This window comes from Pollicipes pollicipes, unplaced genomic scaffold (genome assembly GCF_011947565.3).
Source record: "Pollicipes pollicipes isolate AB1234 unplaced genomic scaffold, Ppol_2.1 Scaffold_4740;HRSCAF=5597_pilon_pilon_pilon, whole genome shotgun sequence".
Classification (NCBI taxonomy): Eukaryota; Metazoa; Arthropoda; class Thecostraca; order Pollicipedomorpha; family Pollicipedidae; genus Pollicipes; species Pollicipes pollicipes.
Window position 1 is genome coordinate 6,481,587 of NW_023596545.1, and position 15,620 is coordinate 6,497,206.

At 48.1% G+C, this 15,620-nt stretch overlaps 1 protein-coding gene and 1 long non-coding RNA gene across 2 annotated transcripts in view; both read left to right on the forward strand.

Annotated features, from left to right (window-relative positions):
• Positions 1 to 368: 368 nt before the first annotated feature.
• Positions 369 to 12,201, forward strand: LOC119098473 (uncharacterized). The gene is made up of 3 exons (XR_005094239.1): positions 369 to 453; positions 9,700 to 9,894; positions 12,135 to 12,201. It is a non-coding gene; the product is annotated as an uncharacterized LOC119098473 (long non-coding RNA).
• Positions 12,202 to 12,226: 25 nt separating this feature from the next.
• The window catches only part of LOC119098472 (SH3 and cysteine-rich domain-containing protein), a gene marked incomplete at its 3' end in the record, with an annotated part of 116,431 nt that continues 113,037 nt past the window's right edge, over positions 12,227 to 15,620 (forward strand). The window contains 1 exon segment of the mRNA XM_037221398.1: positions 12,227 to 12,305. Within this exon segment, the coding sequence (XP_037077293.1) occupies positions 12,295 to 12,305 (11 nt within the window).

Genomic DNA, 15,620 nt, shown 5'->3' on the forward strand with positions numbered 1-15,620 from the left:
TTGCATTATCATGAGGCTACTCATAACGTCTTGGACAAATCACTTTGGTTTTAGTTCAAGATTGACTTGGCTCATAGCTAGTTTAGGACATCATCTACTCGATAAGAGCGGACAGTTCTCAGAGCTGTTACCGCTTCAATCGTCCTGCGCCGGGTGAGGTGTTTCGCCACGCATAGAATCGAAAGCGCGGCATTACAAAGAAGCTGAGTGAAAATAAGGCGAAGACATAAATTTACTGCATTGAAAGGAAAGCCCAACAGTATGATTTCAGTGGCACCAGCTGCACAATGGTGACTACCAGGCTGCGTAATCAGGCCTGCTGTACACCAGACGCTGACCACCGACCGCCGCTGCTCTCGCTGTGGCCGGCAGGAGCTGGAGGACGTCCAGGGTGACATCACCGGCATCGTGGCCGACAGCCTGCAGCAGGCGGCCGACCTCGTCACCAGCAAGGTGAGGTGACCGTGGCGTCGGCGGGGCCGGCGCCGACCGTCGCGACTACAGCCCACTTTCCCGTAACAATAGCAGTCGCTGCGGTCCCGGCAGAGCGCCACAGATTTAGCGCTTAGTCGAGCGACGTCCTCAAAGGAGGCGCGCGGAAAGGAGAGAGGGGGCAGAGATCGGGGAAAAATCGATTGGCAGCAGATGGCGAAGATAGAGGAGCTAGAACTGGACGGACGACAGAAAACACGACAGCCTTGGCTGTTATTTTGAAGTGGTCTCCTGGTTTCCATTTCATTACATCAGTTTTTCTGCGCTTTTCTGGTTCAACTCTTTCAAAGCATCATCTTTTGTCACAGCTGCTATTTTTAGCAGCTGAAGCCCATGATGGAAGTTCTTAAGCAACGCTTAGACTTGCGATCTTGAAAAACCTGGGCTGTACACGGGGTGGTACTGAAGGCGAAGTTAGAGGAAGAGATGTGGGGCTGCTGCTACACGCGAATGCAAGCGATGGGCGTTTAAACATAACCAAATGCTCGAAATGTAGCATATCAAAGCTGTTTTGAGCATACACTTAGTCTTTTCATTGGAACAATGGCGTTCCGATGCGTTTTTCAGGTTTAATCACAGAAGTACCCTATGACATTTATTGTCAAAACGGTCCCCGCTATAAATGTGTTGCTGCGTGTGGTACGTTGTTAGGTTCTCCAGCTATGAAGGACAGCAGTGCACCTCGTTTGGATGGCATGGCGCCTCTCATGTGCAAGCAAAAATTTAGTCTCACGGGGAGCCAATCCCCGATCGCCAGCATGTCCGCCTATCATTAATGAGGATCCAACTTGTTCCAATGAGGATCCAACTTGCTCCATGTCTGCAGCAGTGTTCTCTAGAGGGATGTCACGTTCGTGATGAACTTTTACGTGGAACATGCAATGTTGATGATTGATTGGCATCCACATATGTCACGCCTACCTATTCCTGCAGCGCTTTGCCATATGCCTGCATGTGAAGATGCAGGGCGTGTGATTCTTATTTCGACCGTTAGAACATTTTCACACTTTCTGGGGCCTGATATATGCATATATATATATATATATTATATATATATATTATATATATATATGTACACATATACATCCCCTGACTGCAGGTTAACCACATGTTCATAAACAAAAAGCCAATCTACAAACTATACCCTGTATTATTGGTAAGGAGTTATCAAACCAGCTTTCTGCTAGGATATGCGCTTTGGTGCAACATTGTAAGATGCCTACGATTCTACCTCACCACTCGATTAAACTCGATTGGAAAATGCCACAATTTTGCATATGCTGCTTAGGAGCTGAAAGACTTTGGACCAAAAGACATCCAGATCTCAACGGACCAGTTCGGCAGCCCTTGAGGAACTTTTGAAGGAGATCCTTGTGAAGGAGAAAATCACCAATCATGTTGGCAAAGGCGTGGGTCGATGCGCCGCTGGTGGTCACGCACTCGTGCTCTACGAACGACTCGCCAACTTGGAGGCGTCTTTAATGATTCATATCATACTTCAGCAAAGGAACGGTGAAGGCATGAAACCAACCGCACGGTGGAAGACGAATGTACCAATCGCATCTACTTCCTGGCCAGAGCACGGCCATGGTGCGCCAGGCCAAAAATCGGACAATTTTACCTTTTTCAAAACGCATTTCCAATATAATGCGTCTTTTAGTAAACCGAGAGGCATTGGGCCATGAAACTACACAAGCGTGCTGCTGTGTTTATTGCGACCTATGTCCACGCAAAACATTCGCGTTTTTCGACACTTTAGTCACAAATGTCACAACCGTTACGCATTGCAAAGTCCTCGATTTTGTCAATCAAAATTGCCAGCCCTGGCCAAGCTCGTCTCGGCCATTTTCCAAGCAATGCTTCGAGAATCACAGCACGAAATGTACACCAGTAGACCTCCGTCCGTATTGCCTGCAATGGACGCAGACTTTCTAATACTTCGGTCAAACCTTCGTGGGTTTTTCATAGTTTACACAGAAAGTGCAGTGGGATGTTTCAGCTCTTCGGTTCTTGGTTTTTGTGTGTTCCTTGGTTGTCTTTACACAGAATGCGCGGTGAGGCGTACAGTTTTCTGGCATCGAATGCTCTGCCAATGTCCAAAGTCATGGTGATCTGTTAACCAAATGCTGTGCACAGATTCCCTAAAACGTGCAATGGCGTTTGCTTTGTAATTGGTTTAGGTCGCTTCTCGGGATGCCTCTGAATACCAGGCATAGTTCCCGCGGAAGCCAGTATACCACACGGAGTGAAGGAGTGCTGTCATTGCGACTATTTCCACTATTGATCACCGTCTTTTCATATTGTGGTAAGTTACCACGGACACCAATTAGCTTATTCTTCATAACAAATGAACTGTGTTTAGAAGCATCATTGACACTCTTACATTGATACACAATTAATAACTGAACAATTTATGAATAGCAAAAAGTTGCGCCAAAAGTGCTCCCCAAATCTCAAGATTTAGAGGCTTCTACGCAGCCTTAAAGTACACCTGAAACGGTTATTGCTGCTGCTGAATCAGAATGCGCACAAGCTGCGTACAACAGTGGACTTTTCCGCCAGTGGTTTGGACCTGTAGCCGCACTCTGCCGCATCGGGAGACTGAATTTATGAGCTGTACGGCCTTCGCCAGTGGTTTGGAGTTGTAGCCACACTCTGCCGTATCGTGGACAGGATTTATCAGCTGTACGGCCTCCGCCAGTGGTTTGGAGTTGTAGCCGCACTCTGCCGTATCGGGAGACTGGATTTATGAGCTGTACGGCGTGACACAGCATTCTCTCGGGCCACTACACGGCCCCACTGCGGGCACCCCTATTTGCGAGTCTGGTAAGAGTATGACTCCAGCGTCCAGCCCATCCGCACGCACCGCGCCAACAGCTGCGAGGCGTACATGCTGCTTTTTTTAGCTGGCCAGCCATTGACCTGGTGACGACCTGGACGCCATCAATCAAAGGTGTTTGAGATGGTTGTCCCACATAGTAGTCCTTACATAGCTTGTATAAGTTGTTACACGCATCACACATAATACACAATACGTAAGAAATAAGTTGCTGAACATTTATGTTTCCCCAAATTTGTTGTTAGATTGTAAGCCATTCTGTCAGTTTTCTCACGCATTTTGACGGCAGTAAGTCAATGAAGTGGAGGTCAACTTGGAGTTCACCTCCGAAGATGTCAGGCCTATCATAACAAAGGTTTCGAAGTGATTTTATCAAAGATGTTCCACAGCTACTGGAGAAACGAGGATTTTCTCAGATTTTTCCGATGTCAGGCACGCCTAAATAAAGCTTCTGACATCCACACCCAAATAACACACGCGTTACATTTCATGATGAAAAGGGCCATTGTAAAATGTTATCAGCGTGATGGTTTTCTTTTCATCCCATTTTGAACAAGTGATCTAATAACGTAAGATGACCTCGGGTCACGAAACCTGTAAAGAAATATCATTTGAAAACAATGCAATTGCCATAGTCGAGGTCAATGGTCATGGCATGACACCAATCCGCTAACCAAAACAACAGTCGCAGTCTACTGATCCCGCGTTCTAGCGAGCACCATAACATCAGGATACATCTTCGCTCACCGTTGTTGACCCGAATGTGGTCAAGAAAGACATCGTAGCCCTTCTGCGAGGGGGCGACCCGTTGTAATTATGTTATACGTCATATCAGCCAAGTCTTGTCCCGTACCTGTGATGTAGCCGAAGTGCATGCGTGTGCCTCAGCTGTAAAGCAGCGCAATAGCTTCAAGTTCCGTGTTCTTGGCTGAGTTCTCACAGCTGGCATGCCTTTGGAATATGCGAAGTTGAAGTGAGGATTGCAATGATGGTAATATGTGAGCTGTATTGGGTAGCCTGCGCCCGGCCGGCGAGAGGTTCACTTTCCCCATCGGTTTTTTCGAGCACAACCAAAAAACCAAAACGTTATAGCAGCTTTAAACTTGCACTACCCCTTAATCGATCAATTTGGCATCCCTTGTGAAATTTGGGTCTGCGAAAGTCTGTGACTAAGGTAAGGTCAAAGAGGTAAATTTCTAGAAAGGATTGGCCACGCACAACGTTTTCAACTTCAGTTGCCATTTCTCAAACTTGCTGTAGTAATAGAACATGAAGGTACGCACAATTTGCTAATATATTTTTTTTCGAAACAGGCGAGGTCGGTGACCTGAGGGAGTTCCCTTTTTGCTATTCGTTCGTAAGTAGTGCAAATTGTGACGCTCTTTGTGCACTTTTGGTGTTCGTATGTAAGGAAAAGAGTACTACCTCACATCGCAGCCATCATATGATCACACAACACTGTAAGGAAAAGAGTACTACCTCACATCGCAGCCATCATATGATCACACAACACTGTAAGGAAAAGAGTACTACCTCACATCGCAGCCATCATATGATCACACAACACTGTAAGGAAAAGAGTACTACCTCACATCGCAGCCATCATATGATCACACAACACTGTAAGGAAAAGAGTACTACCTCACATCGCAGCCATCATATGATCACACAACACTGTAAGGAAAAGAGTACTACCTCACATCGCAGCCATCATATGATCACACAACACTGTAAGGAAAAGAGTACTACCTCACATCGCAGCCATCATATGATCACACAACACTGTAAGGAAAAGAGTACTACCTCACATCGCAGCCATCATATGATCACACAACACTGTAAGGAAAAGAGTACTACCTCACATCGCAGCCATCATATGATCACACAACACTGTAAGGAAAAGAGTACTACCTCACATCGCAGCCATCATATGATCACACAACACTGTAAGGAAAAGAGTACTCCCTCACATCGCAGCCATCATATGATCACACAACACTGTAAGGAAAAGAGTACTACCTCACATCGCAGCCATCATATGATCACACAACACTGTAAGGAAAAGAGTACTACCTCACATCGCAGCCATCATATGATCACAGAGCACTTAAAATTGGCCTAGGTCATGACCTTTCTCTATGGATGGACACAATAGGTCAGATGAGGACATGCAAGATAATTTGAGGTCAGCTAAGGTCAATGACCTGTGTTGTCAGTCACGGAGAGGCTAGATAACGAGTGTGACCTTCGTGGTTGACTTTTTATTTTGTTTGTAAAGCTGATGACATATAATTTTACGTACCAACGTACCTGTACTTAATTTGTTACAAATGCAGTGATAAGCGTCGAGCGGACCATGTATAACTACTACAAGAGCTCTGCAATCTTAAGTACATGCGGATGTACAACACACTTTTTCTAACCACAGAGTAGCATTGCGCTGGCCACTTATACCTAATTAGCACTTCATTTCTTTTCTTTTGGATGACTCTAAATGTGGCCTAAGTTGACCTTAGTTGACCTTTAGGTCAGTCTAAAATGCTACAGTTTTTGTATGGGACACTTTTGTCCTCCAGCTGCACCTAATAACATAAACATAATCAGCAGCAGTATGATTGGCTAGAAAGCCTTTCATTGCCGGCGCATTTGACTTATTTTTATAAACTGCTCGTGTAGTATTGACATCAGAGGTCTGACTGTAACAAAGGTTAAATAAATATTAAGACGTTTATAAGGGGCATCGTGGGGTGACCTGAGCTCATTCTGCGTCTCTTGATGGCCTCGACTTCGGATGAACTTGCACTTGCGGACTTTTGTCCGCCATGATGCTACTTCCCTGTGTAATGTCCACCAGCAATGTTTTGGACAGTCTGATGTCCTGACCCAACTTGACACGGTTCAGATCTTACATCATCTGTTATAATTTTCTGTAAGTTTGGTTTATGCTTTTGTAGGGCTGAGGGCAGATTTTTAGTGGTTCTTTTGATCAAGCGCAATGTTACCTTGGCTTCAAATGACAATGACCTTAGACCATAAAGAATTGATAGCATGCATAATTTAACCACTTTCCAGAACCACTGAGAAAAATATGTGGTACTCATTACGCTCAGCATGCGTTGCGAGGCATCATTTTTCCGTATTTTCCGTGCAAAGCTTCGCGGACGATTTTAACGTCAGCCAGCTGATATGTTAGGAAGTGGATACTCGCAAGTTAGATGTGGAAATTTAAGCTGAATTGTATGTAGTTAAGTGCGTTGCCGAGCATTATTTTGCATTGTAAAAGACGTGTTTGTTATCTTATCATTATTATAACGAAACAAGTGTGGCATGTCATCTGCGCTTTCGACGCACTCAGCTGCTGAGACTATGTGGCGCTGCCTGCATCTCACCCCGGCAGTGAGTGGGTACCGCAGAGAGTTGAACCCCGTACCTCTGGTTTCTCAGACGCGCAATGATAAACGCATATGCGTTAACCAATACACTATCGGCACTTTCGTGATTCGGATATAGTATCATGAATTGCTGCTATATAGGAATCATGTATTGCATGTAAATCAATCATGTTATGTCATAAATTGATTCAAATATGGCAAATATGACAATAACCTAATTGGTATATATTCTGTATATAGTTAAATTTCGGGAGTCAGATCACTGGGCCTCGGCGCCACCGCGCAGTGCGACACGGGAAGGCGTTGTTGAACGAAAGACGTAAAAGAAGTCAATGCAATGACGGCCACGGAATCATCATTTTGCAGATAATCTGCATCGTGTTGGTATGAGACTTGTTTCGTTGCTATGAGTATAAGATTACTAACACGGCTGAACTGAAACTAAATGAGCTGAAACCCAGTATGATGTCGCATCATCACCGTGTGCCGGCGGGAGGCAGTGCAGCGTTTGCACCACGCCTCTCCGTGCCGACCATGACCTCAGGCCAGTACATCGGTCGGCATACTGAGGCACTCGCAAGCATACCATAATGCCTGATCAGTGTGTGCTATACCCACATGGGATGTGGCAGATTAGAGTTTTCGCTATCCCTCAAGCTCATTTGGGATGCAATTTCGATGTTTTTTATGTGGTAATGACGCTTTCATAATGGAACAAATCAAGGTTATGTAAAACACTATTGCTATCCCGATGCGTCACGCGCTGAACGAGATACGCTGCGTACGATTTCCGTTGTCTGCGCTGTACTGGCTGGATGTTCTGCGGGCAGTGCTAGTCACTACCCACGGCAGCCAGTTTCAGATGTTTGCAGAAGAAATCGTGTCAATCGGCGTGCGCGCGTCGTCTAGCGTCGTTTTCGCCCCGTGACGCCTGCTGTTCTGCGGGGCTTGTTGCCAACAATAGCGCAAGAAAACGTGGCTGTATTCCGGCCGGCCCCGGCCAGTCGGGCCCCGCGGGAGCTCGGTGCGCCTTCTGTTTGCGCCGTCTTTCCCGCGGTCGACTGCCGGAGTTGGCCGACTCCCTTTGTCGGCGACACGCTTCACCGAACATCTGCCCGAGCTGCACAGCCGTGGTGCTGTTGGGCGAGTGCTCGTGCGCGAGCTCGCGGTGGTGAAGTCGGACGGCCAAACTCGCACGGCGATGCCAGCAAAAAGACCAGTACGAAGGCGGATAAGGGGTATCTCACAATGCCGCGGTGAATCAGGGAAAGTAACTGGTGTATTTCATCGTTCCAGTGATACCAAAATTTGTTCAACGGTAAAGTACATACTTCACTAAAATAAGATAAACCTACATATTGAAACAAGATGCAATTTTATACCCTCGCAAACGTAGAAGCGTGGAAAAGTGAACATGGAAAGTGAATGATATCCATGAACGAATTGTCAAGACCCTATGATTATGTACTGGAAATGTCCTAAACGTAGATTTCGGTATATTACGAAAAGTCAGGGCAGCAAACTAACTTTCGAAGTCAATTATTGTCATGCGTTGCCATGAAGTTATGCCACACTGATCATAGGTGGGAGTGACAACCGGCATTATTCCCATGTTTGGTACTAGGATTATGTGATGTCAGATACGAACTTTGCCACGCTCGACAAACAGCTGTTTTCACCACGAAGTATTTCCGCTCACCGCACCAGATTTGACTTGAGGATAAACGATGATCTGTGCGTTGGAGTCGTTCATGTAATGCATTGTCCTCACTGCACAACCATGTAAGGTAAATAAATTCGCATCGCTCTTACCATTTACGTAGGCTCTGCTTTTAAGTTGTATTCATTCTTGATACAAGCGGGAAACGTGCGCTACAATCGGAGCCATGAAAATCAAACAGCATTTGCATTTTCACATGACCGGTCTTCTAAAACATCCCCAAGAGCACTGTAGGCGGTTGGGATGTGGATAAGGGCTCGCTCAGATCAAGCTGCTGATAACGCACTGTTTATCGTCACGCTGTAATGGATGCCGCTTCTAAAATAGGCCGGTGGTCTCTTAAGGAGCTAAGTGTTTCGCCACGATACAGCAAAGTTCCAAACATGTCAGCGGAAAATGGATCGGTTCGGAGTTGGCCCGGCATCTATTTAACCTATTCTGTTTTGGGCTGTTTTCACAAACGGCTTACAAATTTGAGAACCGCTTCTTTGTCATCTGGATGCGTGAAGTGAGCCCATAATCAGATGACATGAAATTTAACAGAAGTGAGTTCCGATGGCCCGTAGGCTTGCAGCATTCTTCAAAACTTGTGTCTGGTTGTGCAAACAGTGAATTTTTTGAAGCGTTTATTTGGCGATCTATCAATGATATCTTCGGCTTTATGTTTCAGCTTTCGTTCTGAATGTGTTGTGAGACAACAGTATGTAGGTATTAACCGGTGTCAATGATGAACTCAACAACCTTTAGAGGCGCTATGAGACAAGTGTTATCTGAGTGAGATCTGAAACTGATCTAATGGACTGCACGCAATTGTAAGATGGTGTGCATTTTTAACTGCGATCTCTGTACAACTTTTACTTTGTTCTCACCACGCACTGTCCCGCACACTTATGCCACAATGCAACATGACATAAAAATATCATTTTGCTGTCCGTTGCCGGAAAAACGAAGGAAGCAAGACCATCAAGCGACATCACAATCGAAAGTAATCATTAGGTTGCAGTGAGGCAGAGTCTCTGGTGGCAATCGGCCGTTCGATGGTGTGCTCTAAGGCCTGACGACACCGCGTACACTTCCACTTGGACAGACGGTCAAATGACGACGGCGACAATACGAGGCTTTCTGGTCACTGAATGAGCTACTAGTGTCATATACTTGCGAGCCAGTGTTCACAGCCGATGGCGAGGAGTCGGTGATACAAGTCACAGTGACTGAATTTTGGCTTCAGCGCGGTGACTTCGCCTCCTACCCTGCAGACGGTGGAGCGGAGCCGGCGGTATGAGTCGCTCTGCTCGCTGTGCCGTGGCGTCAGCGGGCGGGCCGACGTGACGTCACTGGTGCGTCACGCCGAGACACTGCCCGAATGGACGTCGGCCTCGGTCGGCCGGCCCGCCGTCGCAGCCTTTCTGCCGCCCAAGCCGCCGGCTGACCCGAAACTGGCAGCTACGCAGGTGAGCCATTGCTCAGCGACCAATCAGAGGGCAGATGGCAGCACCTGCGAGGTCGATTGGCGTACCGCAATGGTATAGGTGGCGCTAGGTGCATGCTGTTGGCAGCGCTCTCGCCGCGTCTGTAGCTGCGGGATTATTTCATTAGCACGGGGGGTAGTTTGCCATGTACAGAGCGGAGCGGTCGTGTTGTCTGGCCCGATTCCAGGCGCGAGACGTCCGATTCGGTGTTCCTGGCGGGGAGTAAAAGGTCCCTATCGATCTCCTGATCTGGCTGAAGACGCTGACTCCCATGATTTAGGAGACACTGGATGCCTCGTGCTTAGCGGCGCGTCCCGTTTGGAGAGCTCAGGTTGATGAGCAAGCCAAACTTCGGTGGGCGGAAGCTTGAGATTCTTGCGAGTTGCCAGGTCGCCTAGCGTATCGAGAACGAGTCGACATGGCTTGCAAGCGGCGGCGCACGGCGACTTCAGTTCACCTGGGGAGTCGTGGTCAGATGTTATGATAAGACTTCCGCCGGGTTGTCACTGCAAAGCAGGACAACGCCGGTTATGAACGTCGACGCGTCCAACTGCGTGATTTTTATGCGTGTTAAAAGTATGATGATTTTTGAAGGAGATCATCAGGAGTCCAGTTCTGCAGGACGTTACATTGTAATTGGCCAAACCACACGCAGTTGAGCATTTAATTTTTATGGCATTCATCTCCGCTGCTCATTTTATTTGTAAGGGATGTAGTCTTCTGTGTACATGCGCACAGAACCGTATAAAACGGAATGCTACTTTTTATGTTTCACCTTCACAAAAATCAGTCGTATCTTGACTGGTTTCATCCTGGACTGGTGAATTCATACATGTGTTATATCAGTGGTCCATGCGTTGATGTTCCATTGTGTGTATGGCCGAACGCTGCTTGTTCGGACCAATTTCAGTTGACGCGAATCTGAAGGTGTGCAAAAGTGATACAAGGTTTTGCAAATTCGAACGAAAGCCACAAATACCACGCCTGTTCGTCCGATTTTCATCCGTTGCATATCTGTTCCGCTAAGGCTGTAGCAAAGATGTTCCTTCTACTGAGATATCTTCAAGGCGTAGACGCTAGCACCAAAGTACTGATACCATGGTACAACTACCATTTGAAATATCTGTACTGTCCAAAGCCATGCATGTAGACAACATGACCAGGATTTTTCTCAGAGGTAGATACAAATAATCGTTTTAAAGCAGCTGGTGTGGCGCTGGCCTAGGATCCCCGGCATTCATCACTCCAGGCTACCTCGAAGGCCTAGATCAATACAGAGAGGCATCCTCACTATCCTTGAATAAAAATGAAACGTCAGCGCTATGGATTACCAGATCAAGTTCCAATCGACTGCTTTGGAGGGGTCACGCAGTTGAGCTTGCCACAGTCGGACTGGTCTGAATTATCCTACAGCCTCGCCAACACGAAGTTTTTATGTGTCCTGTGTTCATGAGACTGGATCACCATAAGCGGATAACAGCTTTGAATGTTGAATTTAAATTTTGCATGCTCGTTTAAGCTATTTGAAACTTTTCATTAAACGATCGCTTGGACCAGGCCACACGTTTAGTAAGTCTTGCTGCGTGCGTCTCAGCTCTACCATGTGATCGTGAAATTTCAAGTCAACGGCAAAATTTTGGTGCGGAAGTTTCACATACCTTGACTCTCGGCACGGTCTGTCTTACCCTCTAACATCGTCTGACCTTAACGGCTCGGTCGCCGCCACCGGTCGCAGTTCAATCAGACGGGGGCAAACTGCGAGCGCTTGAAGAGAACGCAACCTCACCCCATCATGGGGGAAAGGGGAATCTGCAGACGAACGCGCCAATCAGCTGAGCTACCGGGACACGGCGAACATTTCCTAGAATGAGCGGAACTCTGTGATTCTAAGAAGCGGCTTTTCTGTCCTAAGACATGCCAAAGGACGGAAGTTAACAAATTATAAACACAACATAAAGATATAACGGCTTTCGCATTTCGTTACAGTATAGTACTGCTATACTAATAAAAGCATAGTGACACTATAACTATAACCTAAACACTGTTAAAATTGATAGCATCACCTTGGGTGTTTGCGCTCTGTACCTATAAACACGCCAGACGAGAAGGAAAGTCCGAACAATTATCCCATCCTTGGTGCGACTTCTTCTCTGAACGCGGGGCAGTGACGGAATCCGCAGATTCCCCCCCGGTCAGTGCATGACTGATGACCTGTGCCGCAGGACGGGGCGGTGGCCGTGACCCAGCTACAGAACGAGCTTGTGCTGGACCGCCTGGCGTCGCTCTCGCTAACGCACGCGGTACGGCGGCCTGCAGCGCGAGGCGGCCGAGCTCGACGCCAAGATCGGCCAGCTGAAAGACTGCGTCGACAGTCTGGTCCGCATGCAACAAAGGTCAGTCTGTCGCTCCAGTCTGGTCCGCATGCAACAAAGATCAGTCTGTCGCTCCAGTCTGGTCGGAATGCAGCAGAGGTCAGCCTGTCGCTCCAGTCTGGTCCGCATGCAGCAGAGGTCAGTCTGTCGCTCAGTCCTGGTCCGCATGCAGCAGAGGGTCAGTCTGTCGCTCAGTCTGGTCCGCATGCAGCAGAGATCAGCCTGTCGCTCCAGTCTGGTCCGCATGCATCAGAGGTCGGCCTGTCGCTCCAGTCTGGTCCGCATGCAACAAAGGCCAGTTTGTCGCTCCAGTCTGGTTCGCATGCAGCAGAGGTCAGTCTGTCGCTCCAGTCTGGTCGGAATGCAGCAGAGGTCAGTTTGTCGCTTCAGTCTGGTCAGCATGCAGCAGAGGCCAGCTTGTCGCTCCAGTCTGGTCCGCATGCAGCAGAGGTCAGCCTGTCGCTCCAGTCTGGTCCGCATGCATTAGAGGTCAGCCTGTCGCCTCAGTCCTGGTCCGCATGCATCAGAGATCAAGCCTGTCGCTTCAGTCTGGTCCGCATGCAACAAAGGTCAGTTTGTCTCTCCAGTCTGGTCGAAATGCGGCAGAGGTCAGTCTGTCGCTCCAGTCTGGTCCGCATGCGTCAGAGGTCAGCCTGTCGCTCCAGTCTGGTCCTCATGCAGCAAATGCCAGTTTGTCGCTCCAGTCTGGTCGGAATGCGGCAGAGGCCAGTCCGTCTCTCCAGCCTGCAAGTCTCGTCATGCGTGATTATCTTTAAAAATGAGGGGCGGCCTAATTCTGACAGACGCCTGGGTGCCGGCATTCGAACGTAGAACGGCGATTTATCCGATCTGAATGCTGGGATTATCCCTACCATTGTTCCTCGAGTGCAAGCACGGCAAGCACATCCACTATACGCACAAAGCTGTCAAAGTGCGGTATGGACAGCGCATTGTGTGCGACGAATAGATGCAGAGCGACCATCGACGTTATTTAGCGTCCGATTGGGCGTGATTCCAATGTAGGAAACTCACGCACTTTGGTTCGGAGGTGCTGTTACCGATTACCAGTCATCCAGGCAGTCCAAGTGCTGAGGGGAATAGCGAAGGCTGATGGGGGCTCTGTTGCCACCAGGACGTTTTGTAAAGCGACGACGACTAAACGCTTCATTGGTAGTCGACAGCGGCCTGTTTTCTTACGACAGCCGGAGAGAGAGAGAGAGAGGAGAGCGAGAGATATAGAGAGAGAGAGAGAGAGAGAGAGAGATAGAGAGAGAGGAGAGAGAGAGAGAGAAGAGAGAGAGAAGGGGAGAGGAGGAGAGATAGAGAGAGAGAGAACATAACAAGGTCAATGCCCGCGTGATGCGGTTTATTATGGCACTAACGAAGTATGTAGAAACAGATTAGTACAGGAGGGTAGTGATGAGCGGGCGCCACCCACGGGTAGCGGCGCAGACAGCGGCACCGGCCACCACCCACTACACTGGCGGGCATGCTCACTGCCGGCTGACCATAGCAGGAATACCAAACATTTATCAACTTAACCGACGCATGTGAGCGCAGATTTTGGTATGCTCCATCCTTGCCAGCCATTCACAAGACCAGCCCTTTTGACCCTAGGCAGTGCTGTGATTGACCTGTGATGTGAGTGTGATGTGAGCGGTGATGTGAGCTGTGATTGTGAGCTGTGGTGTGAGCTGTGATGTAGCCGTGATGTGAGCTGTGATGTGAGCTGTGGATGAGATGTGATGTGATGTGAGCTGTGATGTGAGCTGTGGTATTTAGCCATGATGTGAGCTGTGATGTGAGCTGTGATGTGAGCTGTGGTATTAGCCGTGATGTGAGCTGTGGTATTAGCCGTGGTGCGACCTGTGATGTGACCTGTGATGTGAGCTGTGATGTGAGCTGTGGTATTAGCCGTGATGTGAGCTGTTATGTGCGTTGTGATGTGAGCTGCACATTACCGGTGTTATCGTGAGTTCGGAACAAATTTAATCAATGCAATTGAAAAGCAGTCAACAAGGCATCGATTCTGAGTTAAATTATTTGTAAGTATTCAACTAGTAAATTGATTCTTGGTGTCACTTAAACAGTATGGACCTCACAATCATGGAGGCTAAATATTCTAGTCAAGTGTAGAGTAGCATCGCATAGATCGGACAGCTCGGTGTAAACTTGCACTACATTAGTACCATCGACAATAAGTGCAGAAGTACTTTTTAATTTTTTTTTAAAGATTTGATCCGAACCCTTTGAATGGATGGATTTCAGGGATCAGAGCTCACGCTAAGCAGTGCTTGTTGTGTGAGCCCTGACCCCTACCATCCGATCGCGCAATTCCATGTCAACGGCAGAATTTTGTGGCGAAAGATTAACGTGCCGCAATGCTCGGCACGGTCCGTCCTGCCCTCTGACGTCAACTGACCTTTAGCGCGACCGCTGCCGCAGGCCGCAGGCCATACCTGTCAAGGGCAAATAGCGAGCGCCCTAAAGCGACTCGAACCCACCCCGCCACGGGTGGGTGCATCGGAAGGCAGGCGCTCTAACCAACCGAGCTACCGGGACGGACTTTGAGGGGTAGAACAAGATCAAGGTTATTGAAGTGGTGAGTTAATATTTTTCAAGGGGCTTGCACGACAAACAGACCCACAACACTGCAAAGCAAACCGAAACAGGGTAATTATTTCTTCTTACCTCTATATGCAACGATGTCGTTCCCCTTAAACTGTCCTGACAAAACAGCGCGGACCATTAGTAGAAGTATGATCAATTTCGTCAAAACCGCTCCACTCCACCTAGAGGCTTCTGGCTTATAGGCTTAGAGGCCCCGTACTGCCCCTCTCCCCCTTCCCACTTGTTTGGCTTTGAAATAAAATTCAGCATGTAGGAAAAGAAAAAAGCGGTTAAAAAACAATGTTGACGAAATGGCTGAATGGTCCATGTGGCTTGACATGGCTGGTAACCACGTTCAAGGTCCAAGGTTTTAGAGACGGCCATAACATGGCGGGAGACCGAAACAAGGGGAAGTCGCAGCCAAATGTGTCTAGGCAATCAAGCGGTAGGCAGTCAAGATTCATCAACACCAAGGCAGAAAGACCCAGGACAGCAAATGCGCGCCACAGCCGCTCCTGCTTCGGGACGGCCTTCATGGGCCGGCTGGTAGGACAGGCCTGACCTGAAACTGCATCGCCCGGAAAAGCTCGTGGGTCGTCACAATGAGCCTCGACTCAGACACAATCAGAACCTTGTGCAAAATGACTCGCTTATTATTTTTTTCGTTTGCTTCAACACGTACCAGCACGCATTTTGGACGCACGAAGTTTTTTCGTTATCCGCGTC